This window comes from Erinaceus europaeus, chromosome 3 (genome assembly GCF_950295315.1).
Source record: "Erinaceus europaeus chromosome 3, mEriEur2.1, whole genome shotgun sequence".
Lineage (NCBI taxonomy): Eukaryota > Metazoa > Chordata > Mammalia > Eulipotyphla > Erinaceidae > Erinaceus > Erinaceus europaeus.
The window spans coordinates 66,562,389-66,588,215 of NC_080164.1; the positions used below are offsets into that span (position 1 = coordinate 66,562,389).

The following is a 25,827-nucleotide window of genomic DNA, read 5'->3' on the forward strand; positions in this document are numbered from 1 at the left end:
CGGGTTGCGGCATCATCTAAGTTCATTTCCCACGTCTACGCTCGACCGGACCTGCCAATATACGCAGATATCTTCGCCCACCCTGTCCTTGACGTCTCGTCACCCAATCTGGTCCCCTACGCCTACACTGAACTTCTCTGTTCCAGACTCTTGGAAACAGAGTTGGCAGTCAGCTGAGGTAAAGAACAAACACCTCATCGCAGACCCCTGCAAGCGTCAACCCGGCTTTGACCTAGCACGTTATGATTGGGCCCTCCTCAATTGCTATCGAACAGGCCATGGCCGGTGCGCCGCTATGTTCCATCGCTGGGGAGCCAGAGACGACCCGAACTGCCCCTGCGGCTACAGACAGACTATGACCCACATAGTCAACGACTGCCACCTCTCCAGATTCAAAGGAGGTCTTGAAACTTTACATCAGGCTCAACCTGACACTGTTGACTGGCTATGGAAGAAGGGCAAACGCTAGAAGAAGAATGAGGGTAGGACTTTCATGATGAGATTAATGTCCTTACAAGATATGCCATAGAACTGCATCTTTCTTCCCCCCTCCCTGTCTACCCCACCCACCTCATCCCATGTGCCATCACTGTGAGAAGTCATTATCGATAAACCAGGGAGTGTGCTGAGCAGGGGATCAGTTAGCTCAACCTTGTACTTCTCAGACTCCAGAACTGTGGGAAAATGCATTTCTGTTGTGTAAGTCACCTGATCTTTATGTTACTCTGCCATAGCAACCCAAGTAAATAAGATAATTCAGACAGAAATAAAAGAGGGAAGGCATGAAAAAGAAGAAAAGGAAGCATGTCACGTTCCTTTCCACCTTAGAGGCCTTCCAGGCTGCATCCAAATGTTTGGCAGGAGACCTTGGGCTGCTTCCCAGGCCTGAGCAGGGATTCAAGCCCTCTCCTTCCCTGGCACTTCTCTCACTTCCCTGCCCTTCTGGCCTTGACAGCACTTGGCTGTGTGAGTATAAATGTGTCCAAAGAGCTCAGGGACACCTAGAGCCTCTGACAACACAGAGCTGGAGCAGGAGAGAAAGGAGACCAGGCCTACATGGTTCAGATGACTTTGATGAGCCAGTGTTGGTGCCCACTCCTCAGGGTGCTAGCCAACTCATGTGGACCTGCCAGTGAAATCCAGCAGAGGACATCTGTAGCTCTTGACTTGGCAGCTCAAATTGGAGACACACTGACTAACCCAGAACTCACAAAAACTTCCTAATGCACCATGTCCCCTCTCTAGACACCATCCTCTACTGTGAGCAGAAAAGACAGTCCTTTGGGGCTGGACTCAGTGGCACTATCTACACATCTTTCCAGCTGTGTAAGGTAACCAAACACAAGATCAAAGGATGCTATAAAATGTCTGGTGTGTGGAAACCAAATAGGACTATGATAACTTTATATTTTCTTTTTCTTCTTTTTTTTTTCACACTAGAACTTTAAACTGCATGATTCCACGTCACCTCTTCCTTCCAGTGGACACTTTAAGACAGAGAGAGAGACATAGAGAGAAAGAGAGACATCACATCACCTGTCATGTGTGGTGCTCTGGATTGGAACCCAGGCCCTCTTTCATGGTAAAGTGTACATTCTACCAGGTAAGTTATGTCCCTTCTTTTCACTTGTAAATTTTCATTTTTATTAAGGAAATGTTGTTTTTAAAGACTGTTACTGTTTCAAAGGCATAATTTCACATCACCTCAAAATACATGCCCACATAGCTTACCTACCACCATAATCTCCCTCTATCACAAGGCCTGGGCCCCCGACTTTCTTGGCCTTGGCCATTTTCTTTCTTTGCCTTTAGTATCCTCAGATATGCTGAAGTTAACCAAGTGTTTATTAATGTCTCACCTTTTCTTTTCTCTTTTTATTTTCTTTTTGCCATCAGGGTTATCACTGGGGCTTTATGCCTGCAAAGCCTTCCCCCGCCCCCATCCCTTTTTTTTCACCCTTTCTTTTTCTGATGGAGACAGAAAGAGAGAGGGAGAGAGGGAAAAGAAGGAGAGAGGGAGAGAGGGAAAAGAAAGAGAGAGAGAGAGTCCTGCAACACTGCTCCAACCATTCTTTTTTAAATTTTTTTATTAGTGATTTAATAATTATTAACAAGATCCCAACCATTCTTGAAGCTCCCACTCTTCCCCCTGCAGATGGGTACCTGGGGCTTAAAAGAGGATCTCTGTGCATAGTAACATGTTCACTGTACTATGAGCACCTCAACCAGGCCCCAGTGAGTCTATATTCAATCTTCTGAGTAATGCTAGGCTGTTTGATTCTGTGAATTTATTTACTACTCATGAACTAACACTACTTACTGACAGGTACCAAGAATGTACAAAATGATAGTCTTCGAGGGTGGCATACCTGGTTGAGTGCACATGTTACAATGCTCAGGATCAGGGTTCGAGCCCTTGGTCCCCACATGCAGGAGGAAAGCTTCATGAGTGGTGAAGCAGTGCTGCAGGTGTCTCTGTCTCTCTGTCTCTCTCATCCCCTTACCTCTCAATTTCTGTTTCCATCCAATAAATAAAGATAATAAAACAAAATTTGAAAAAAAAAAAAAAAAACACTTGCAGGGGGAAGCTTCACAAGTGGTGAATCAGGGCTGGAGGTGTCTCTCTGTCTTTCCCTTTCTATCTCCCCCTCTCTTCTCAGCTTCTCTCTGTCTCTATCAAATAAATAAATAAAATTTAAATATATATATATACACAAAATGACAGTCATCAAGGAGTTTGCCCTCTCGTGATGCTAGAGTGTGTACAATGGTCACACAGACAAGTAAATGGTTTCAAAACAGTTGCATGCTATCTTCTTCTAGCGTTTGCCAGTTGCATGCTATGAATGTGAAGTACAAAGGCAGATAACAACATGTAGATAGGATCTAGGTTGTAGCCTTCATAGAAGATTCTCTGAAGGGAGAACTATTGAGCTGAGACTTTAAGAATGTGTAAACGCCAGCCAGGTGAAGGAAAAGAATGATCACTATAGTTGTATAAAGGGATTATGAGACCTAGTAGTGACCAGGGAGAGAAAGGACAGCACAGTGGCCAGCACAGTGCACAAGGACTCCGGTCCCCACCTGCAGGGGGAAAACTTCATGAGCGGTGAAGCAGGACTGCATGTGTCTCTCTGTCTCTCTCCCTCTCTATTTCCACCTCCCCTCTTAATTTCTCTCTATCTCTATCCATTAATAAATAAATAAATTATGTTTTAAGTTAAAAAAAAAAAGGACAGCACATGAAAGGTGGCATGAACGACCCTCTGCTAGAGACTTCAGACACTGGGAGAGGGGGAGTCTCAGTAGTTATACCACCTTACTTGTGGTATAACTTGTTCACCATACTTGATGGTCCCCTACCTGCAAAACAAGCCCACACTGTAACAATAACAGAGTACTGGGGGTCGGGCGATGGTGCAGTGGGTTAAGCGCACGTGGTGCAAAGCGCAGGGACCGGCGTAAGGATCCCGGTTCGAGCCCCCGGCTCCCCACCTGCAGGGGAGTCACTTCACAGGCGGTGAAGCAGGTCTGCAGGTGTCTATCTTTCTCTCCCCCTCTCTGTCTTCCCCTCCTCTCTCCATTTCTCTCTGTCCTATCCAACAACAAAGCAACGTCAACAATGGCAATAATAACCGCAACGAGGCTGCAACAACTAGGGCAACAAAAAGGGGGAAAAATGGCCTCCAGGAGCGGTGGATTCATGGTGCAGGCACCGAGCCCAGCAATAACCCTGGAGGAAAAAAAAACAAAAACAATAACAATAACAGAGTATTCCAAATGTGTTGGCATATTCATACAAAAGAACATTATACAGCAGTCAAACTCGAATAAACTTCCACTTATATATCACTCTCAAAATAACCGAACTATAAAGATGGAGACTATCTTGGTGGCTGCCAAAGGGTTTCTTTGTGGTGATGCCACAGTTCTCTATTATGACTGTAATTATGGTCCCTTGAATCTATGTACAGGTAGAGCCACACAGACATATACAATTGAGTGCATGCAAAAAAAAAAAACTAGTGGGATATTGGGGCCAGGAAGTGTACCTGGTTAAGTGCATACATTACCATGCACAAGAACTGAGGGCAAGTGCTACAGATCTCTCTCTTTCTCTCTCCCTCTCTATCACCCCTCCTCTCAAATTCCCTCTGTCCTTTCAAATAAAAGAAAGGAGAAAAAAGACTAGTGGAATCTAAATAAGGTCTGTAGTACTGAGCCAATGTTGATTTCCTGGCTTTATAGTGCATTACAATGAAACAAGTTGACACCATAGAGGAAAACTGGGTGAAGAGTTCACATGACTCTATATTATTTTTGTAACTTCCTGTGAGAATTGCTTCAGGATAAAAAGTCTTTAAATTCTTCAAGTACACACATAGAATTAGCATGCTAAAATATGAGGCAACCTTAGCAATAATATTTAAGTGAAGAAAGTAAAAATTACAAATAATATGTCAGCTTTTATAAAACCACAGCACTTGAAAATATACAATCACAAAAACACATGTAAGATGTATGCAACTATATAAAAAAACATAGCACTACACAAAATGAGTAAAAATAAAAAACAAAACAAACAAAAAGAAAAACATAGTTTAGGATTAATATAACTATTCCAGAGACAGGAGATGTTCTAAGATGTACCATTTTAACAAACATCTCCCTAATGAATAATCTAATACCTAATGGAATCAGTTAATTTTTTACTCCTTGTCATTTCAAACTATCAGTGTATGATGGGTACGGAGCTGATGCCTCTCACCTTGACACCCGTGGCCATGTCTGCTATGGAAATGACTTCTCCTATGACAAGGCTCCGACTGACAAAATTCTTTTTTTTCTCTGCCTGGAAAAAAAAAAACAGAATCAATGTCAAGGTTTCCTTATAATTTTCTGACCTTTCAAATTAACATTTCCATAATGAATGTATATTGCTTATATCATTGAAAACCTCAACAGAGTAAATGCAATTGTTTAAAGGAATTGCTGGGAAACAAACCCAGGGTCTCACATATGTGCTCCACTGCTGAGTCACCACAGCCCAGTTTTTGTACTGCATATTTTTATGAGATACGAAAGGGAGGAGAAAGAAAGAGACCCCAGAGCACTGCTCCACCATCTGTGGAGCTCCATCTGTCTCTGTCCTTGGTACTCTCACATGTCCTGGGGCGTCATGAACCACTTCACCTGCTGAACGAATCTCCTCCCCAGCCTCTAAAATCAGTTTTGAAACTAAGAAATAATTCTATCACTCCACTGAAGTAAATATATTCATCTTTTATTCTTTTTAATGTGGATGTCTGGTATTTGATCATATGAGTGTGTTGGAGGATTCTTATATAATAGAAAGCCAACTGTATAAGATTAAAGGTCAGCTTTCTGGAGACTCCCCCTCAAGCCTGGGGTGGTCATGCCCAAGTTTGCTCAGATCTTTCCAAAACTTCTTTTGAAGTCAAACACACTCCAATTCCACCCAGTAATCCCTACATATGCTGGGCCTGTAGCTTCTCTGCCACCAAGCAGGACTGCATAACTCAAGACTAGGCGACAATCTTGATGTGAAAACAGAGAACTGGAAGGCTTGGAAACATGTTGGACACAGGAAAAGTATTGGTCTTCACTTTCCTTTCTAACCATAAACTACCTCCAGGTTTTGAGTGTTAGCAAGCACGAGGTCCTATTTCCCTTCCTTACCACCTCCTGATTTGCTATATACCATATTCTCCTATCTAGATCACAGGCTTCACCAGCAAGAAATGGTGCAGGGCAAAAGCACTGTCACTGTAATACTTTAAAAATGCAGAGGCATTCCACATTTCCATAGCAAGTGGTGGGCCCCTGAGTAACCATGCACATTGCACATATCTATTGTTGGAATTAATGCCAAGTTCCCTTATCCTAGCCTATCTCATTGGAGACCCAGCCAACAGAAGTTGAGGATTCTTCACCATGTCCATGTGTGGTGTGGTGCGGTGCAGTGCGGTGCGGTGCGGTGCAGTGCGTGTGCATAAACCACTCACTCCATCAGCAGCAGGATGATAATCAGTCTTCATTGGATAACTCCCAGTTTCCACACTGGCTTAAGCTGTCTCTCTCTCCCAAAACACATATATTTTCCCCTTTCACAGACATCTACAATGTTCTCTCTGAAGCATTATTAATTTTATCAAACAGCAGACTGTCAAGATTTATGACTCTTATCATGGCTCCAACCCAATGCATCTTGTATTGATTATTTCCTAAAATATCTACAAGCTTGAGCATGAACCATTGCGTGGCTCACAATCCAATCCACAGCAGAGAGTTAGTTACCAACAAATAATGAAAAACAACTGTGGCAGAAATTTATAAACTTTTCCAAAGAGCCCTTATGTCCTGTGAGAAAGTAAATAGGATGGGAAACACTAGCCCTAAGTAACAGAAGAGAAAGTTATGCTCAGGGAGATCAGATGGCATGTCCAAATCAGATCACCTTTTAAGAGACAGAGCAATGATCAGCAACCAGACCCCCAGATTATGGACTCCTTGCCCCTCATTGTTAGCTGGAGGAAACCCTGAACTCTGGGTGGCCCAGTCTTAATTGCTGAGCTACCCTTATCTGGTAACACTGGCATCATATGCAGGGAACATTTGACACTAATGTGTCCGAATGTCCAGGTGATCGTCATGAAAGTTACTCATCCCACACCATCACAACAAACCCTTCTTATACTTATCTGCTCTGCTTTAGCCAAACCCAGATCATCAGGAATAAGCAAATCCCTTACACTCTCTAGCTGTTCATTGTTTGATTACACTTTATTCTCTCCAGTTACACTGTTAATGCAGGGCTAGAGAACATAGCACTGTCCGTGGTACGAACTGCGGTTATTTCTGCCATCACAATTTCTAAAGAGTTGTCAAATCTAGCCATCCTGAAGTATCATTAATTATTTGTGGAGATTATTTCCCTTCCCCAGTCTCTTCATGAGACCTCAGTCTTTGCTGTCTAATAAGAGGTTGTAGAGAATGCCACTAGGAGATTGCCATTATTCCTCTTGTTCGGCGCTCTTGGATGTTGACAGTCAGAGCATCATTTCTCTGATATTAAAAGACCTTTCATAATGCTGGGCAGTGGCGCAGCTGGTTGAGTGCAAGAACCCGGGTTCGAGCCTCCGGTCCCCACTTGCATGGGGAAAGCTCTGCAAGTGGTGAAGCAGGGCTGCAAGTGTCTCTCTGTCTCTCCCTCTCTATCACCCCTTCCCTCTCAATTTCTGGCTGTCTCCATCCAATAAATAAATAAAGATTTAAAAAAAAGACCTTTCACAGCCCATTAGCAGTCCCAGCAGGTACCCAGCCAGTGGCACTGGCCAGAAAGGGGTCTCTGGTCTTAGTTTTCTAGTACTAGTCTCCAAAAGGAGTATATTTACTTCTTCCATCTTAGGGTTTTAACTTTCCATTTTAATTATGTTTTCTTAGTTTTGCTGAATAGATGTTCTTCATTATAATTAGTCACAAGTTATTTTATCAAGAAAAGGGATCAGAGTGAAACATACAAATGAAAGAACAAGAGAACGGATTTTAAGGATTCAGTCATGCAGTTTCTTTACCTGCTCTAAATAAGATTATTCAGCTATAAAGTCCTAACCAAAAGAAACCTCCTTCCAAAAGAAACCCCAAGTCTTACCACTCCTCACCTCTCCCACCACCATCTTGTGTTTGTCACAATATTTTTTTTTAAGTTTTTATTTATAAAATGGAAACACTGACAAGACCATAGGATAAGAGGGATACAATTCCACACAATTCCCGTCATCATAACTCCATATCCCATCCCCTCGTCTGATAGCTTCTCTATTCTTTAACCTTCTGGGAGTATGGACCCAGGGCCATTATGGGGTGCAGAAGATGGAAGGTCTGGTTTCTGTCATTGCTTCCCTGATGGACATGGGCATTGACAGGTCAATCCATATTCCCTGTCACAACTTTTAAGTTGAACTCCCTGCATATATGCCCTCAATATCAAACACCGTAACCTTTCTGTATTATATCAGGGTAAAACTTACATACAGTAAAATGCACAGAGCTTAAGTGCAAGAGTTCTGGCCAATTATCTACCTGTGTGAAAAACAAAACAATACATGCCAATCAAGATGTAGAATACTCTCTCCCTTGCAACCGCCACCACCCTCCCCCCAAAATAACTTCATGCCCTTTTTCAGAGACTGCACCATCACCTGCAAGTACTGTGCTTTTTTAAAAAAAACACCATTAATTAAGTTTGCCTCTTGTTGGACTTATATTACTCATTTGTGTCTGCCTTATTTCCAGGAAGTAAGACATCAGTTGTTTAGTATATCCTGCATAGTTAATTCATCTTTATGACTGAGTAGTTTTCCATCTCTGAATATTCCATAATTTTCACTTTTACTGATGCCCATTTACATTGTTTCCATTTGGGATTAGTATTAATAAAGCTGTCATAAATATTCATGTACAGTTCTTTTGTGGACACATACTTCCATTTTTGATTTTTTTACTATCTTCAGGAATTCAATTCTGTGTTAAAAAGTATGCTTGTTCAATATTGTATAGAACTGCCAAACAATTTCTCAAAATGTACAGTTGTTAACGTTTTATACTTACATGTTTCAAATATATGGATTGAAGATATTTTCCCCAATTTTTTTTTTACTGTCTCAACAATATCTTCTGATAAAAAGCAAATTGTGATGAATATCAATGTCAGGCTTTTCTTTTGCTAGTTTTGTGGAGTTTATTTATTTATTTATTTTTTTAGGTGGAGACAGAGAGAAATTGAAAGAGACCACAGCACTAAAGCTTAGTTCAATACGGTGGAGGCCATATTTGAACCTGGGTCACACACATGGCAAAACAGCACACTATTCAAGTGAGCTACTTAGCCACGCCCTGGTTTTTCTTTTACATAATCAGTGGCTATGGGGTCCTTTCTAAGAAACTTCTACTTAACCTAAAATCAAAAGGATGTTCATTCTATAACAAACAAGTACATCATTTCCACAGTGTCTGAGAGACTTTCGTTTTGTTTCCAAGTTCATTTGCTTTAGTTAGCTCTATTCCATGTGTGAGTGACACCAGCTAGTTGTCTTTCACTCCTTATAGTATTTTTGCTTATTTAATTTTGCTCACTTGGCACTGAGGCTTCAGGCTTACACAACAATTTCACTACTCCTCATGTATTTTTTTTTCCTTTTGTTGCCCTTGTTTTTTTTTTTTTTTTGGTAGTTATTATTGTTGTTATTGATGTCATCATTGTTGGATAGGACAGAGAGAAATGGAGAGAGGAGGGGAAGACAGAGAAGGGAAGAGAAAGATAGACATCTGCAGACCTGCTTCACTGCCTGTGAAGCCACTCACCGGCAGGTGGGGAGCCAGGGGCTCAAACTGGTATCCTTATGCCAGTCCTTGCACTTTGCACCATGTGCGCTTAACCCACTGCGCTACTGCCCGACCCCCTCTCCTAGTGTAATTTTTTTCCTCTTTTCAATTCAGACAGAAACACAGAAGAGAGAGTGGTCCAGGTAGTGACACAGTGCATAAAGCATGGATTCTCGAGCATGAATTCCCAAGTTGAACCTGGCAGTACATGTACCAGAGTGACATCTGATTCTTTCTCTCTCTCTACCTATCTTCTTCATGAAAAAATAAATAAAATCCAAAAAAGAAAAGAAAAGAAATAGAGAGAGAAACACAGAAAAGAGAGACAGAAAAGTTGAGGCAGAGAGGCAGAGGAGAGACACCACGGAAATGTTTCACCACTCATGGAGCTTCACCTAGTGCCATGTGTGCTGCTCTCAAATGGTAGGTACTAGGAATTCAAACCCAGGTACTTGCATGTGGTAAAATGTGCCTTCTATCAGATAAGCTATCTCAGGGATTCTCACAATTTTTGTTTGTTTGTTTGTTTGTTTGTTTTTGCATGACTCCATCATTCCCAGTGACCTTTTTTCTTTCCTTCTCTTTCCTTTTTGGAAAAATGTTGAGACACTGAGAGATAATGGAGAGAGATGAATAGAGAGGAGACACCAACAGCACTGTTTCATCACAAATGAATCATTCACACACACACATCAGGGGGACTGGAGACTTGAACCTGGGTTTTTGCACATGCTAATTTGTGCACTTTACTGGGTGTGCACCCACCTGGCTCACTCTTATAGAATTTTTTAAATAAGCATCATGCCATGCCTCCTTCCTTCCCCTTCTGCTGTCCCCAGCCACAACAAAAAACTCCCCAGTGATTCCAGTTATCTTTGTGAGAAAAAAAAAAATCCAACTTCTCACCATGGCCTCCACATCTGACCCTTTTTGTTCTCTGCAGATCCCTGGAGCCAAAAAGCAGTGTGGCCAAGCAGACTGCTGGGATAATTCTGAAACAAAGACTGTCTGCATCCATTGTTAATCTATTCTCCCTGGCAGCCTTGACTACTCCAGGAAATCCCAGTACAGGAATGATGAAAGGTGGCACTCCCATGGCTTAATATAAAGATGTTTTTCTTCTTTTACAAACAATAATATATATTATTGTAGCCTGACAGTTCAGAATTTTTTTTTTTGCATCCAAATTAACACCTCTTCTCTTGGCAGTATATGCTTCCTACAAAATTCCTAACTGATTTGGAAATAATTCTGATGATCAGTGCAATCATATCACATCTGTCTTGACAGAATGTAATAATGAATGTATGACACTGACGTAACTAGCTTGGTGCGTGTTCATGCCAAGTCCATTTTACACTACTTTCAATGAAAAACAACTTTGCTGATTTATTAGTTCTAACTGGGGTGTGTGTGTGTGTGTGTGTGTGTGTGTGTGTGTGTGTGTGTGTGTATGTTTTGTAACATTTACAGTTTTCCATATCATGTCATCTGTAAACAGAGATAAGTTTCATTTCTTTTCTAATTCACCATACTTGATGTTTATCCATAGCAACAATCTCCCTCAGATATACTACACATTTACTTGCTCATTAGTTCATGACCTTCCACCTCTGGAGTTAAAAGGGAAGCTCCATAAAGACCGGTGTTTTTGGCCTGTGCTGTTGACTACCTCTTAAAAATACCTAGGTCATAATAGATGCTTAATAAACAACTGTTAAAATGAAATAAATTGTCTCACTTGGCACACAGCAGGAACTATGCAAATGACAGCAAGTAATAATTCTTGTTTTAACATGATAACTTCACGGCAAGAATAACAATTAAGTTTTAAAAATGAAAAGTTTTTATTATGCCAAAGGATTTATGGTGCAGTAAATAAATAGTACCAGGACTGCAGATGCTCTGGGCAGGTCCCAACACTCTCTCTGGCATGCCCATTCAAGTAATCCCCATAGCCATCACTGATGACAACTCTGTTCAGGTGCCAATCTACACAGAGAAACATTTATAAACAGACCACTCTGTCCTGTCATCTCTGCTCAGATCCTCCAAGGTATCTCCTGAGGGCTTGTCTGGTCAGTGCTGGCCAAGTGGCCAACATCCAACTCCATGGAGCTGGAGCTGGGACAGGGACTGCTGCCAAAGGCAGCATGCAAGATTGAGAGCCAGGGGCAGCCTGTCATAACCCACTAGAAAAACCCTGGGTTCCAGTACAAACAGAAGCCAGAGGGCCAAGGCTAGAGCCAAGGTCAGGATGTTGGAGCCAAAAGTTGAAAGTGAGTAGGTCAGTTATCAGTGATGTGATAGGGCAGGCAGTATAGACTTGACATGGTCCACAGAAGTCACCAGGGCTGACACTGCAAGCAACAAGACAGGCTGAGTGGGATAGGCTGTTGTAAAGGACCAGTGGCTGGGTAGCTAGACAGCCCCAAGATTGTAGCATAAGCCCTGCTCAGTTTCTATTCTGCAGTATACCACGGCTTCATTGTATCAGCTTCCCGAGAAGGGATGCTCCTTTCAGTTAGGAAAGCAACCAATTACCCCATTCTCAATGCCTGCTAAGGGGAGCTGGCATCAGAATATCATTCTATTTTAGATCTGGTTACCTACCTGATATTTCTCAAAATACCAAGCTGAAAACCATCCCAGCCTGAGACTGTCAAAAAATTCTGATCAAAATAATGATATTTGGTCTCCAGTCTTCCACCAATCCTCCTCCAAGCTGACCTGAGATTGGGCTCCCTGAGAAAGCATCAGATGACTTAGATCAACACCTCTTGAACTTCCTGGGTTCTTTACACTCTTAAGAACTATCAACAGTGGTCTGAGAGGTGGCTCAGCAGTAGAGTGAGTATAGGACTTGACTTGGACTAAGTTTGATCCCCAGCACTATATATGTTGGCGATGCTCTGATCTATTCTCCTTTCTCTCTCTTGTTAGATAAGTAAATAAATTGAAGAGAAAACAAACAAAAAATCATGGATTACAAAGAGTGTTTGTGTATGTGGCTCTGTCAACTTATTCTATTAATTAAAACTGAAAATGCCTCAAATATTTATCATCTCCAAATAACAGTAATAAACCCATATTATGATAATGTAAATAACATAATTATATTTAATTTTTTTAGATATTGATTTATGTATTCCCTTTTGTTTCCCTTGCTGTTTTATTGTTATAGTTATTGTTGTCGTTGTTGGATTGGACAGAGAGAAATGGAGAGAGGAGGGGAAGACAGAGAGGGAGAGAAAGATAGACACCTGCAGACCTGCTTCACCGCCTGTGAAGCGACTCCCCTGCAGGGAGCCAGGGGCTGGAACTGGAATCCTTAACGCTGATCCTTGCTCTTTGCACCACGTGCGCTTAACCCACTGTGCTACCACCCAACTCTCTATCTTATTTTATTTTAACTAGAGCACTGCTCAGCTCTGGCTTATGGAGGTGTCAGGGATTGAACCTGGGACTTCTAGTGCCTACGTCATGAAAGTCTATTACATAAACCATTGTGCTATTTCCCTCACCCAATAACATTACTCTCTTGGCAGTGTTTAACATTCTTGTAAATTGTTTTGACAACCGATAACTGGGCTTTCACTTCTATTCCAGCACTTAGTCTTCTGTCATAATATGTTGTTTTGATTGAAGATGAGGATAAAAATCTGGTGTCAGGCACAGAGGCGCTTGCATGTGTACTTTTCAGGTCTTAGGGAGCTCTAGTCCATATTTTGAGAACCATTGGTCTAGAGGGTGATTGTATGACCATGCTTACTCTGTGTGGATGCTGAGGGTGAGGACAAGTGGAGCTGAGAATGAGAGAAAACATGACTAGGGGAGAGACTGCAAGGAGGAAGCAGTAACAGAAGGCTGCACCATTTTCCTGATACCAATCACTACTCCTTATTTACTATACTTAGCCAGGACCAGCCTGATCCCCACTTGGGGAATGGGAGTGTTGGGGTTAACATCCCTAGGAGTTTTCTCTGAGTTCTGCTAAGCAGGAACCAAATATTAAGTGGAAACAAGCAGTCCAGTGCTGTTGGTCTGCTTCTAATTCTGCTTCTAAGACCCCTTCTGTTTTCATCATCACGTTAGGTTCACCTACATTGCTTAACATTGTGGTCTATTTACATAGTCATTGTTTTGTTTGAGACCCACACTGGTTTAATCCCCACTGGTTCATGCTCTTTTTCCACTCCGCCCCCTCTCCTAGTCACATCCTGTTTTCCACCATTTAATCCCTACTGGTTCGAGTGCTTTTTCCTTCTCCCCTCCCCCATCCTATGTACTTCCTCTTCCTGACACTTCCGCCTCAGGAGATATAAAGGACAGGATTTTCTAATGAATAGAGATTAGATTGATTGCTCTGCATTCCCTCTCATCAATAAAGATTGAACTGTGTTCCCAGCTCAGCCATGAGTCCCTGGTTGTCTCTCTCCTGCCTGCGAAGCTAGCTCGGCATCTGGCGCCTGAACAGGGACCAGCACAGTGCACTAGGATAGAAGTATGGGCAGAAGTACTCAGATTAGATGCACACTGTACTGACAACCCAAGTGTCTGGGATCAACAAACAGAAGGATTTTTGAAAGCTCAGCAGTCAGCTCATGTGCAGCCAGGGAAGTAGAGTCACCAGATTTAAGTGAACTCCAGGAGACCACACAGGTTTGAGTCCCTGCTTCACTGAGAGAGAGACAAAGAGAGAAAGACAGAGAGAGAGGGAGAGAGTTATATAGCTGTATAATGGGCCAGGTGGTGGCACACCTGGTTGAGCACGCATGTTATAGCTATATAACTTAATTTCAGGCCAATTACTCAGCCTCAGTTAACTTATCCACAAAATGGGAATGTTGTGAATGTGGAATGACTCTTCTACCTATGTTCTTAGAACTCTGATGGACATAAAACAAATTTGAGGTGTGATTATTGATGATGATATTGATCATTGGCTTTGGTCATCTCCCAGGGAATTTGTCTCCAAGAAAACTGTCACACATACAGGACACAGCACCTAAGGGAGGGGACAGGGCTCTGGTCTGCCACAAAGTGGATGTTTCAGCTGGGTCCTTTAGCTCCTTAGCTGGAAATACAGAAAGTTAGCACCCTCCCCCCTACTCTGCCCCCCAGTATCCAGTCCTGGAATCCTAAGGGGACAGAAATCTTGAATCTTGGAGGAGGGACAATGAATGTGATATTACTGGGAACAGGTGTGCAGTAGTGTGTGTGTGTGTGTGTGTGTGTGTGTGTGTGTGTGTGTGTGTGTGTGTGTGTGTGCGTGTGTGTGTGTACATAGTGTGCAGTGTGTATATGTATGTATATATTTGTACACTTTGGTCAGACTCAGATACAGGCTTTTTCTTTTTAAAAGTATTGGAACATCTCAAATCTGTTACAGATGGGAGAGGGAAAAACACAGAGTGGAAATATTTTAATGGCTTATTCTTGGCCTCTGGGCTGTCCATAGAGAGCTGGAGCAAATGTAGCTCACTCCTCATTTGTCCTTGAGAGCATCATCATTACACATGACACACCACGTTCTGCCTGAGTGCATTGACTCTGCCATGAAAGTTAACAGCAACATGAAATAGGGGCCAGAGAAGGGCCTGGAATGCTCTCTAAATAGGCAGTTCAGCTATGACTCAATATTTTTATTAAAAGGCAGGGTGAATCATATAACACTTCTTCTAGAATTACTGGACATGGACAGCTTCTCCAGCTGTTTAAAGGTAGAATTTGAGAGCCTACAAATGCAGATGTGCTGCTGAGCCTCATGGCATTGCCCCGGATGAACCTGCTATATGGACAACAGACTAGCTCAATCTGGGGTTCATTGGCTTTTGTGAACTCACACAGACAGAAGCACTAACACAGTCAAGATAGCAGAGAGAAACAAACTGAAGCAACTGTCTTGGCCAAATCGTCTGCCTCCTAGGAATTATACCTTGTTCACCTAGGACAAAGATGCTGGACTGCCTAAGAGTAAGAAGCAAGCCATAGAAACAATGAGATAATTGAATCCAGGGCTCAGCATGCTTCACCAGGAGTGAGACTGCACAGGCTAATCCTTTGGACTTGCTGGATTGTGCAACAATTAGTAAGCTTCATTAAAGGATCAACCTTTACATCCAGGTCTTAAGTATTAACACTAAGTTAAGTCAGAGACACACTGAGCTGATGAAGAGAACAGGCACTGGCTGCAGGTTGGGATTCTACTTCCCAACACCAGGTGCATTTAGAGGCCAGACTGATTGATAAAGGAGGTGGCTAGAAGCAAAGCAGGTTTGGATTAATTATTATTATTATTATTATTATTATTTGCTGGGTATACTGTGAGAAACAGGTTGGGCATGGTGAGACTTTTCCCATTGAAAAATGGGGAACTGAAGAAACGAATCTTCCTGTAAGACTCCCTCTTGTGAGGTAGAGCTTGGAAGTGGCACGGACTCAGTTTTTTGCCTCCCTGTCAGTCCCTCCCTGTCTCCAGAAACCCTGCATTTTTCTGACTCTGGGAGCCCACCATTAAGCCAGCTCCCCTGCTCCACTCTGCATTCCTTGATACTATGGCCCACCCTTTTATTATCTACATATCAATCTTCTGCTTTGTCTAACAAATGACTTAAGGCCTCCTCCCTATTCCCCCACCCATTCTGCTCATTTAATATGTTCTTTTCCTACCCTTCCGTTTCCGACTTGGGGGGCTTAGTCTGAAGTGGAAATGGTTTCTCGGACTTGCCAACATGCTTCACTAGGATGTGGGGGCTTCCCTTCCACAGTTTCTTCATCTAAGTGTGACAATGGCTACCCATGTCACCTGGGAGGTGGCTCTGGTACCAAAGCAGGAAGTGTCAGGCTCTGCCTAGGACTCCTTTCTGGGCCAGAAGTTGCTGCATTGGAACTGCAGACCAAAGAGTGGGGATGGGATAACTGATTCATAAACATGGACCAAATCCCATTGGCTTTCCCATAGCTCTGGGACACACTCCAGAGAGGAAGTAGCCCCCAGTATTCTCTTAAATAGGAAAAAGCCCTGCCTCCTCTATCCTCAGAATCTTCTATAGATCACCCTGTGCAGGAAGGGGGCCAGCTCAATGCAAGATAGGCTGAGTTCCAGAGCCTTCTAAGCAGAGGCTTAGTTCAGCTTAGTCTTACCAGGCACTGGTACTTTTATCCCCTATGTAAAGTCTTAGGATGAAGGAAGCTATTAAGTTAAATAAGATGGAAAGAGACTTATACTTGGCTAAAATATATAGTTCCTAATACTAGCATCACAAAGGATTTTCTTTTTCTTTAATTTTTTTATATTTATTTTCCCTCTTGTCTCCCTTGTTGTTTTTTATTGTTTTGTAGTTATTATTGTTGTTGTTATTGATGTAGTCATTGTTCAATAGGACAGAGAGAAATGGAGAGAGGAGGGGAAGACAGAGAGGGGGAGAGAAAGATAGACACCTGAAGACCTGCTTTACCACCTGTGAAGCAACTCCTCTGCAGGTGGGGAGCCAGAGGCTCGAACCAGGATCCTTACACCAGTCCTTGTGCTTCGTGCCAACAAAGGAATTTTCTTTTCTTTTCTTTTTTAAGTATTTTATTTATTCATGAGAAAGATAGGAAGAGAGAAAGAACCAGACATAACTCTGGTACATGTGCTGTCAGGGATTAAACTGAGGACTTCATGCTTGAGAGTCAGTGCTTTATCCACTGTGCCACCTCCTGGGCCACCAAAGGAATTTTCTAACCAAATGTCCTTTCTTTACGTCTTTTTTCCCCATTGAGGCATTTTATTTGCATATATATATTCTTTCCCTAGAGAAAGAATCCCAGAATTTCCCCTCCTGTCGTTCTCACCATGCTTCTTCATGGTCCATGATCCAGCTATGGCTGTCAGTACAATGAAACCAAAATGACTGTTTGAGAGCAGATTTTTTCTGCTGTTTTTCTAGAACTTTGAGTGTCACATCAAATTGTGGGCTATTACTCCATACTTGTTTAGCCTGAGAGTGAGTTTCACAAGTTTCCCAGCTCTGTGGCCATCAGTGACTTCAAATTTGCCAATGTAGTTATATTTTATCATCACAGTTTGAAACCTGACAATGGCCTTGGAGCAAGACATAATGAAAACCTGTCATTTGAATCTCTTCTTGGCATTGTTGATGCTCTTGAGAGCATTGGCCAGGGATTTCACACATAACATTATGGCAAGACAGAAAGATGACAGAAAGAGGATGTGGGGGATGAGCATGTGGAGTTATGGGTTCCTGTCTTCTTATGATACCAAATTAACCAAAATTGTTTAACTGAATTTATTTTTTTAGGTTTTTAAAAAATATTTATTTATTCTCTTTTGCTGCCCTTGTTTTATTGTTGTTGTCGTTGTTGGGTAGGACAGACAGAAATGGAGAGAGGAGGTGAAGGCCTTAGAGAGGGGGAGAGAAAGATAGACACCTGCAGACCTGTTTCCCCACCTATGAAGCTACTCCCCTGCAGGTGGGGAGCCGGGGACTCCAACCGGGATCCTTACGCCAGTCCTTGTGCTTTGTGCCACGTGCGCTTAACCTGCTGCGCTACCGCCCGACTCCCCTAACTGAATTTATAATGCTAATATTTTAGACAAGCAAGACTCAAACCTTAAGGAATCTAAAGTACCTCAAAAGCCTGTAAAGTCATTTACTTATACTTATCAGTTATCTGAATTTTCTGCCCCAAAGTATACTGACTTCAGCTGCAAACATTTCATTATTTCTGCTGATTCCCTATTCCTTGGCCTGTGAGCTTGGGAGAAGTGAATGTACAGAAAAAGGAAAAGGGGTCAGTGTGTCAGGGGGGCAGGGGGAGAGTTGCTGAAGAAGGTACACTGCTTTACCAATGGCAATACACTATTAGTTTCCCCAGAAAGAAAATCAATGGGCTTCCACAAATCACAGGAGCAAACAAAGCAAATCTGTGTCTATATGTATGTGTATAAGTCATGTACCACATCCAAATAACAGTGAGCCTTACCTGTTCTTGAATTGCACGTTTCAACAGAGGTAATCCCATGGTAAACTTCACTCTCTGAAATGTCAAAGCTCTCATTTCATCCAAACTTAAATCATACCTATGAAGAACAGATACAAAGTGTATGTTAAAACACTGTCTAGTGATTCTGAGTAGACCCTCTAGGATTCTTTGACCAAGGGAGTCTGATAGAAGAGACATCTTTGCTGTATCTCTTGGTATCTCCTTTTTGACACGGTATGACAAAGGAATTCTACTATGTGTGTAACACAGTCAGATAATTCAATGCAATGGCATCAAAATGGAATGAGAACAGCACTTCCTGATAAGACTGAAATCAAGAAAGAAAGGAAGGAAGGAAGGAAGGAAGGAAGGAAGGAAGGAAGGAAGGAAGGAAGGAAGGAAGGAAGAAAGAAAGAAAGAAAGAAAAGTACTCTGTGGTTCACTTCCTAACAAAGTCCCAAAACATAGATATAGACCAGGTCCCATGAGATAGGGCATATGTTCACATGTATCCATAAATTAGGACAAAATATATACCTGAAAGCAAAAGTACACAATAGTCTGCAGTGAGTCAGTATAAAGTTCATAATAGTGTCTACATAGACTTAGATACCCTCCTCACCTATTTCCTATTACACTTCCCTCACTCATTCCCAAGGTATCCTTATCAAAGCAAGGACCGCAAAAGCTGAACAAGGGCAAGAGACTGGCATACTTTAACGATGACTCTTTAGTCACTATCAGGCCACCCCATCAGCTGGGGTCCTAGTCAAGGAATCCTGAGATTCCCAAACAGACATAATGGGCCTAGACCTCGAATAAATCCCTTTCTCCACTGTTACCGGTCATCTCTATCAGGAACAACAAAATAGATCCCTTTGTGGGCTCCCATAGGACCTTGCCCTCAACTTGGATCAACAAAGTAGAGAATGTTCCATCCTCCAAAGGGAGGCTGGACAACATACTCTATGCTACACCTGAGGAAGATGGGTCCTGACATTGGGGCAGCTTGAAACATTCCCACTCGTGACCACAGAATGTGAGGTTGATCTACAGAGATCACACAGGCTCCTAAGCTGAATATGGGGCCCAGACCACATCAGATTGATGGGGTTCACAGTCAACAATATTTATACACATTTCCTATATTTGGGAGCCATTCTCTTCCCTGATCCATGTTTCTGGTCCTTCTTCCAGCCATGACATCACCTCACAAGACAATAACTTGGATCTATCTGCATATCAGATTTCAGGTTCAGGGGGAAAAAAAAACTAGTATAGCCACAGGCCCTTTGGAATATAACTAAAATATGCCTATTAGCTACCTACAAAATGGAGACCCCCCCCCCCAACTCTTCATCTGCACTACTCCAGCCTTTAGGTTCATGATTAGTTAACAACTTGTTTGGCTTTATAGGTTAACTCTCTTTTCAGCCACCATGTTCCAGATGCTAGCAGGATGCCGACCAGACTTCCCTGGACAGACAACCCTACCAATGTGTCCTGGAGCTCCGAGTCCCCAGAACCCCACCCCACTAGGGAAAGAGAGAGACAGGCTGGGAGTATGTATTGACCTGTCAATGCCCATGTTCAGTGTGGAAGCAATTGCAGAAGCCAGACCTTCCACCTTCTGCAGCCCACAGTGACCTTGGATCCATACTCCCAGAGGGATAAAGAATAGGAAAGCTATCAGGGGAGGGGATGGGATGGGATACGAAGATCTGGTGTTGGGAATTGTGTGGAGTTGTACCTCTCTTATCCTATGGTTGTGTCAATGTTTCCTTTTTATAAATAAATTAAAATAAAATAAAAGAAAGAAAACCACTCTGGTGGGTGAAAAGGTGTAAGCTCTGTGTTACAAGCGGTGGATTGTGGTGGACATGAAGCATGTGTTTAGTTTATTTCTGTGGACCCCATATAGGGAGAATTCCCAGGCACCCTCCACCTGCTATATCTTGGAATTCACGGTGCAATCACACCAGGCTAAGTGTCCATGGAGCTTCTCCCAGCTGATGATTAAGTAGAGCAAGTTTTGGCCATGTAACTTGTTTTAACTTTTCAATTCCTGATTGGCTTAGTGGGCTAGAGAGATTGTTGAGCCTGTGGAGCATATGCCTTGCCAAGCACGTGACCCTTCTCCTTGCTCCACACAGGAACACCATGCATGGCAGTCACTGTGGTGCCTCTCCCCCTGTTGTCTGTCACTCTCTCAATCCTTGTCTCTCTTAAATATAAAAAGCAAAGAAAGAATATGCCAGGAACAGTGGAACAGAGCAGGCACAGAACTCCAGTGCACCAACACATAAATTAAAACTACAGTAAAATATCAATTATTGGGAGTCGGGCGGTAGCGCAGCAGGTTAAACGCAGGTAGTGCAAAGCACAAGGACCGGCATAAGGACCCCGGTTCAAGCCCCCGGCTCCCCACCTGCAGGAGGGTTGCTTCACAAGCGGTGAAGCAGGTCTGCAAGTGTCTGTCTTTCTCTCCCCTTCTCTGACTTCTCCTCCTCTCTCCATTTCTCTCTGTCCTATCCAACAACAACATCAATCAGAACTACAACAATAAAACAACAAGAGCAACAAAAAGGAATAAATAATAAATATATTTTAAAATATTTTTTAAAAAATAAATATCAATTTTTACCCAGAGGGGCCAGAGAAATTTTTACCCAGAGGGCCAGAGAAATCCAGACAATCTAGTTAGATACTATGTTGGCAAGATTGTGAAGAACAGATACCCTAAAACACTAGCACAAGAGTTAGGGGCAACAGGAGGGAGTATAAATTGGTCCAATCTATACATGGAGTAACTAAACTATTTCACTTAAAATTACAAGTGAAACTACCTCTGAGCTCAGTAATCTCACTTTTAGAGATACATTCTTTGAATAGCCACAAATATGAGTGTTACTATAAAGTAATATAGACTCTAGAAGTTATGCTTTATATTTTATAACCTCCAGTATTAATCAATTATAAATTCTGAAATCAAAAAGGAAGAAAAAACATGGGGAGAGAAGATGAACAAAATATTCACCACAAAAGACATCCACAAAGCCAACAAACATGGGAAAAAAATGCTCCTAATCATTGATTGTCACAAAAATTCAAATAAAGACAACAATGAGATACTACATAATTCCTGTGAAAATGTCATGTGTCAGATATAATAGCAAAAGCAAATGCTAGAGAGGTTGTGGGGGCAAAGGAATGCTCCTGCACTGCTGGTGGAAATGTAAATTGGTCCACTCCCTGTGGAGAGCAGCAGTATGGACAACTCTCAGGCCTACAGCTCCTCTACCCTACAACTCCTCTCCTGGGGATATATCCAAAAAGATGTGTGGTCTGAGAGGCCGGGTGGTGGCGCACCTGGTTGGGTGCACATGTTACAATGTACAAGGACCCACATTCGAACCCCTGGTCCCCACCTGCAGAGGGAAATCTTTGTGAGTGGTGTAGCAGTGCTGCAGGTGACTCTGTCTTTCTCCCTCTCTATCACTACCTTCTTCTTAAGAATGTTCCCAATAGACACAAGTTAGACATTTTAACTACAGGTCTGTCTCCTAGCTCCCTTCCTACCCTCACCTCTAAAGTCACAATTAGGTACAAATATAAAGTTCCTGTGGGGCAGCGGAAATAGTGTAATGGTTATGCAAACAGACTCTCATGCCTGAGGCTCCTAGGTCCCATCCCAGTTTCAATCCCAGCAAAAGCCAGAGATAAGCAGTGCTCTAGTAATGAATGAATGAATGAATTAATTAATTAATCAATGAAATTACCTGTGTAGCAATAAGTGTTTACTATAGCACTGTAATAGTATAACACTGAAAATGCCTAACAGTCCAGCAGCAGAGGTGCATATGATTTAATAAAACATGATAATGACAGTGAAATATTATGTAATAAGGAAATCTCTTTATATGATTAGAGGGAGAAATTGTTGAGATACATTTTAAATTTTTAAAAGCCAGGTGTAAACAAATGACTATACAGCAGACTTTTTTTTTTCTTTACAACTTCAGACGGAAACAGAGACAGAGGGGAGACACCACAGCACCAACTCCATCACCCACAGCACTTGTCCCTGTGCTGTGTGAGCGCTTCCATGTGGTGCTGGGGGTCATCAGCCCAGGTCTTCAGGCACTTTACTAGGTGAGCCATCTCCTGACCCAAGCACCATATGTTTTTCCTTTTTTCAGTGGGGGAGAGAAAGGCCATACATTTGCTTGTCTATATGTTGCTATTTTTTAAATCTCTTCAAGTACACACCATAAACTAAATAAAAATGCTCAACTTTAGCATAATGGCATGAAAGTGGGAGAAACTGTGCAGAGAGGAAACAGCAATCCACTTAATTGTGCTTGCTGACTTTTGAACACTGTTAAGATAAAAAATAATACCATGTGCCCCAAAAGTGATGTGGAAGTGGTGCATAGACACCTAACACAATGAGATATGCAGCTGTGCTTATGTGACAACAACTGTCTTGTAAACAAACCATGATCTTCCCCCACCTCCCATAAGGTGTTTGGGAGAAAAAAAAAAATTAACTTGCAATACTTAGAAAAGATGTAATTTAAATTGTGCACTAAAATAACCACTAGAGGGCACTAGGTCATTTGAACTGTCACCACAAGGAATTGATATTTAATAGAGATAAGCATAGTTGTACAATAAAAGCTTGGAAACTGTGGTCCAGGAGGTGATACAGTGGATAAAGCACTGGATTCTCAAGCATGAGATCCCAAATTCAACCCCTGGCAGCACATGTACCAGAGTAATGTCTGGTTCTTTCTCTTTCTCCTATCTTTCTCATTAATAAATAAAATCTTTAAAAAAAAATCTTGGAAACTGTCTGATGGTTTGAATATATTTCCATAATAAGAAATTACAAATCCTTATCATTTTTCAAGCAAGAAGGTAACTATCTCTATAACAGAAAAACTGGATCTGGCTGCGACATCTGTCACCCCATTGATTGCCAGGGTTGATTCGGCTGATCTGGCTGGCTAGGCGGGTGTCCCCTTTCTCCCTCACCGTTCCATGTGCATCCCTCCTCAAGTTGCGTGCTCAGTCGAAGAGAATGGCCTTCCCCGAATAGAGAAACCAAGGTTTAGGGGCTGGGTGGTAGTGCACCTGGTTTACTACGCATGATACAATGTGCAAGGGCCTGGGGTCGAGTCTCCCCTGGTTCCCACCTGCAGGCGAAAGCTTTGCAAGTGGTGAAAAGCAGTGTTACAGATATGTCCCTGTCTCTCTCTCTATTATTCTCTTCCCTCTCAATTGCTGGTTGTCTCTATCCAATAAATAAATAAAGATAATTTTTAAAATTATTTAAAAAGAAAACTCAATGTTTAAAGAGCCCTGAAGCTTTCCAAACTCTCATACAACATCTGTATTTTGTGTTTAAATATCAGCCTCTACATTTTACATGTTAACCCACTTTATGTCACCTTAAATACTATGTTTATAAAAGTGAGATATAGGGGGCCAGGTGGTGGCGCACCTGGTTCAGCGCACATGTTATAGTGTGAAAGGACCCCGGTTTGAGCCCCTGGTACCCACCTGCAGGAGAAAAGCTTCATGAGTGGTGAAGCACAGCTTCAGGTGGAATTTACCAAAAGACCCAGAGCCACTCAGCTAAGATAATCTGAAATCCCTGACTAACAGAAACTATTGGAGATAATATGTGTTACTGTCATAGGCTGCCTGGTTTTCAGGTAATTGGTTCGATCAAAATGGATAATGAGTACACATGAAATTGTTAACACACACATACAAGTACATATATGCAACGGATGGGCACAAACTAGTTTCTTATTTTCAAGACATTTTAAAAGTAGAGGCCAAAGAGTTAGGCTGTGGCACACCCAATTGAATGCACATATTACCATGTATGAGTACTCAGATTCAAGCCCCCAGCCCCCACCTGTAGGGGAAAAGCTTCATGAGCAGTGAAATAGTGCTACAGCTATCTCTCTTTCTATCTCTCTATCTGTCTCTCTCCTCACCCTCTATCAAAGAACGAAAAGAAAAAAAAGCCACTGGGAGCAGTGCAGTTGTTATGAAGGCACCAAGCCCCAGCAATAACCCTGGTAACAAAATGAAAGCCAAATGGGAAGGAAGGAAACAAGGAAGGAAGGAAGGAAGGAAGGAAGGAAGGAAGGAAAGAAGGAAGGAAGGAAGGAAGGAAGGAGGGACTTGGCTGGTGAACTAACTCACCTGGATGGTGTGCCTGCTTTGCCATGCACACAGCCCAGATTTGAGTCCAGCCCCAATGCATTCAAAGAAGGTTTAATGCTGCAGAGTCTTTCACCTCTCTCTCTCTCTCTCTCTCCCTCTCTCTCTCCATATAATATACATATATATATATATATATATATATATATATGACCTGTAGAAAAGTCAAACTAGAGCAATGTAAATACATACACACCCTACCACCACCACCAGCAGCAGCAGCAGCAGCAGCAGCAAGAATGAGTCTAATGAATTTACAAAGGAAACCCAACTGTAAAATTTTCCTACCGAACCAAGGAAAATTGCACCACATCACTAACACACACAATCTTCTTTCAATCACTTCTTTCTCCAACCCACTACTAGCTGCTCTCCAGGCTCACAATTCAGTCTTCCACTGCCTTTGAACATTAAAGTAATGCAATTAGACAGAGTATTCTTTTGTTTCTGGCTTCACCTTTAGTATCTATTGTAGTTGCAGCTCATTGATCCTCATTGTTGTATACAATTAAATTGAATTAACTAACATGCCAACAAAAATATGTTTAGCAAACATATTGTGTTACTCTATTTTTAACTAAACTTTTAAACAAACTTCAGGGGCCAGGCGGTGGTTCCCCGAGTAGAGCACACACTTTATCATGAACAAGGGCCAGGTTTAAGCCCCTGGTACCCCCCTGCAGGAGGGAAACTTCACAAGCAGTGGAGTAGTGCTGCAGGTATCTCTCTCCTATCTCTCTTCCTCTCCCTCTTTTTGTCTCTCACCCTCACTAGAAAATGGCCACTAGAAAATGGTGGAGTTGTGTAGACAATGACTGTCAGAAATAGCCCTGGTAGGAAGAAAAAAAAAGGCGAAACTTAAACACACTAGGAAAAAACATAGAAGTGGCTATCTCCAGGAGGTTAAGGGCAAGAATTGACCTGGAAAGGCATGAAGAAATTGGTATAACAATTTTCTATATTTTGATAGGGTTACATAGGGGTATGTATTTACTAGAATGTATTTGCACTGATACAGTACACTTAAGTTTTTGCATTCCAGTATGCTTTCCAGCAAAGAAAATCTGAATATACATCGAACTTGTGCTAATAAATTCACATTGAATTACTTAGGAGGAAATACTCTTGATGTACTTAAGCCTGCAACTTTAAAATACATCCAAAAAAGGAATTTGATAGAGGGACAACTAA

The 25,827-nt window shown here is 42.1% G+C and overlaps 1 protein-coding gene across 1 annotated transcript in view; it reads right to left on the reverse strand.

Moving 5' to 3' along the window:
* The window catches only part of ACOXL (acyl-CoA oxidase like), a 361,479-nt gene that overhangs the window by 319,583 nt on the left and 16,069 nt on the right, over positions 1 to 25,827 (reverse strand). The window contains exons 2-3 of the mRNA XM_060188434.1: positions 18,397 to 18,493; positions 4,769 to 4,852 (exon numbers count right to left, since the gene is read on the reverse strand). Of these exons, the coding sequence (XP_060044417.1) occupies positions 4,769 to 4,852; positions 18,397 to 18,493 (181 nt within the window). The remainder of the gene's footprint in view (positions 1 to 4,768; positions 4,853 to 18,396; positions 18,494 to 25,827) is intronic.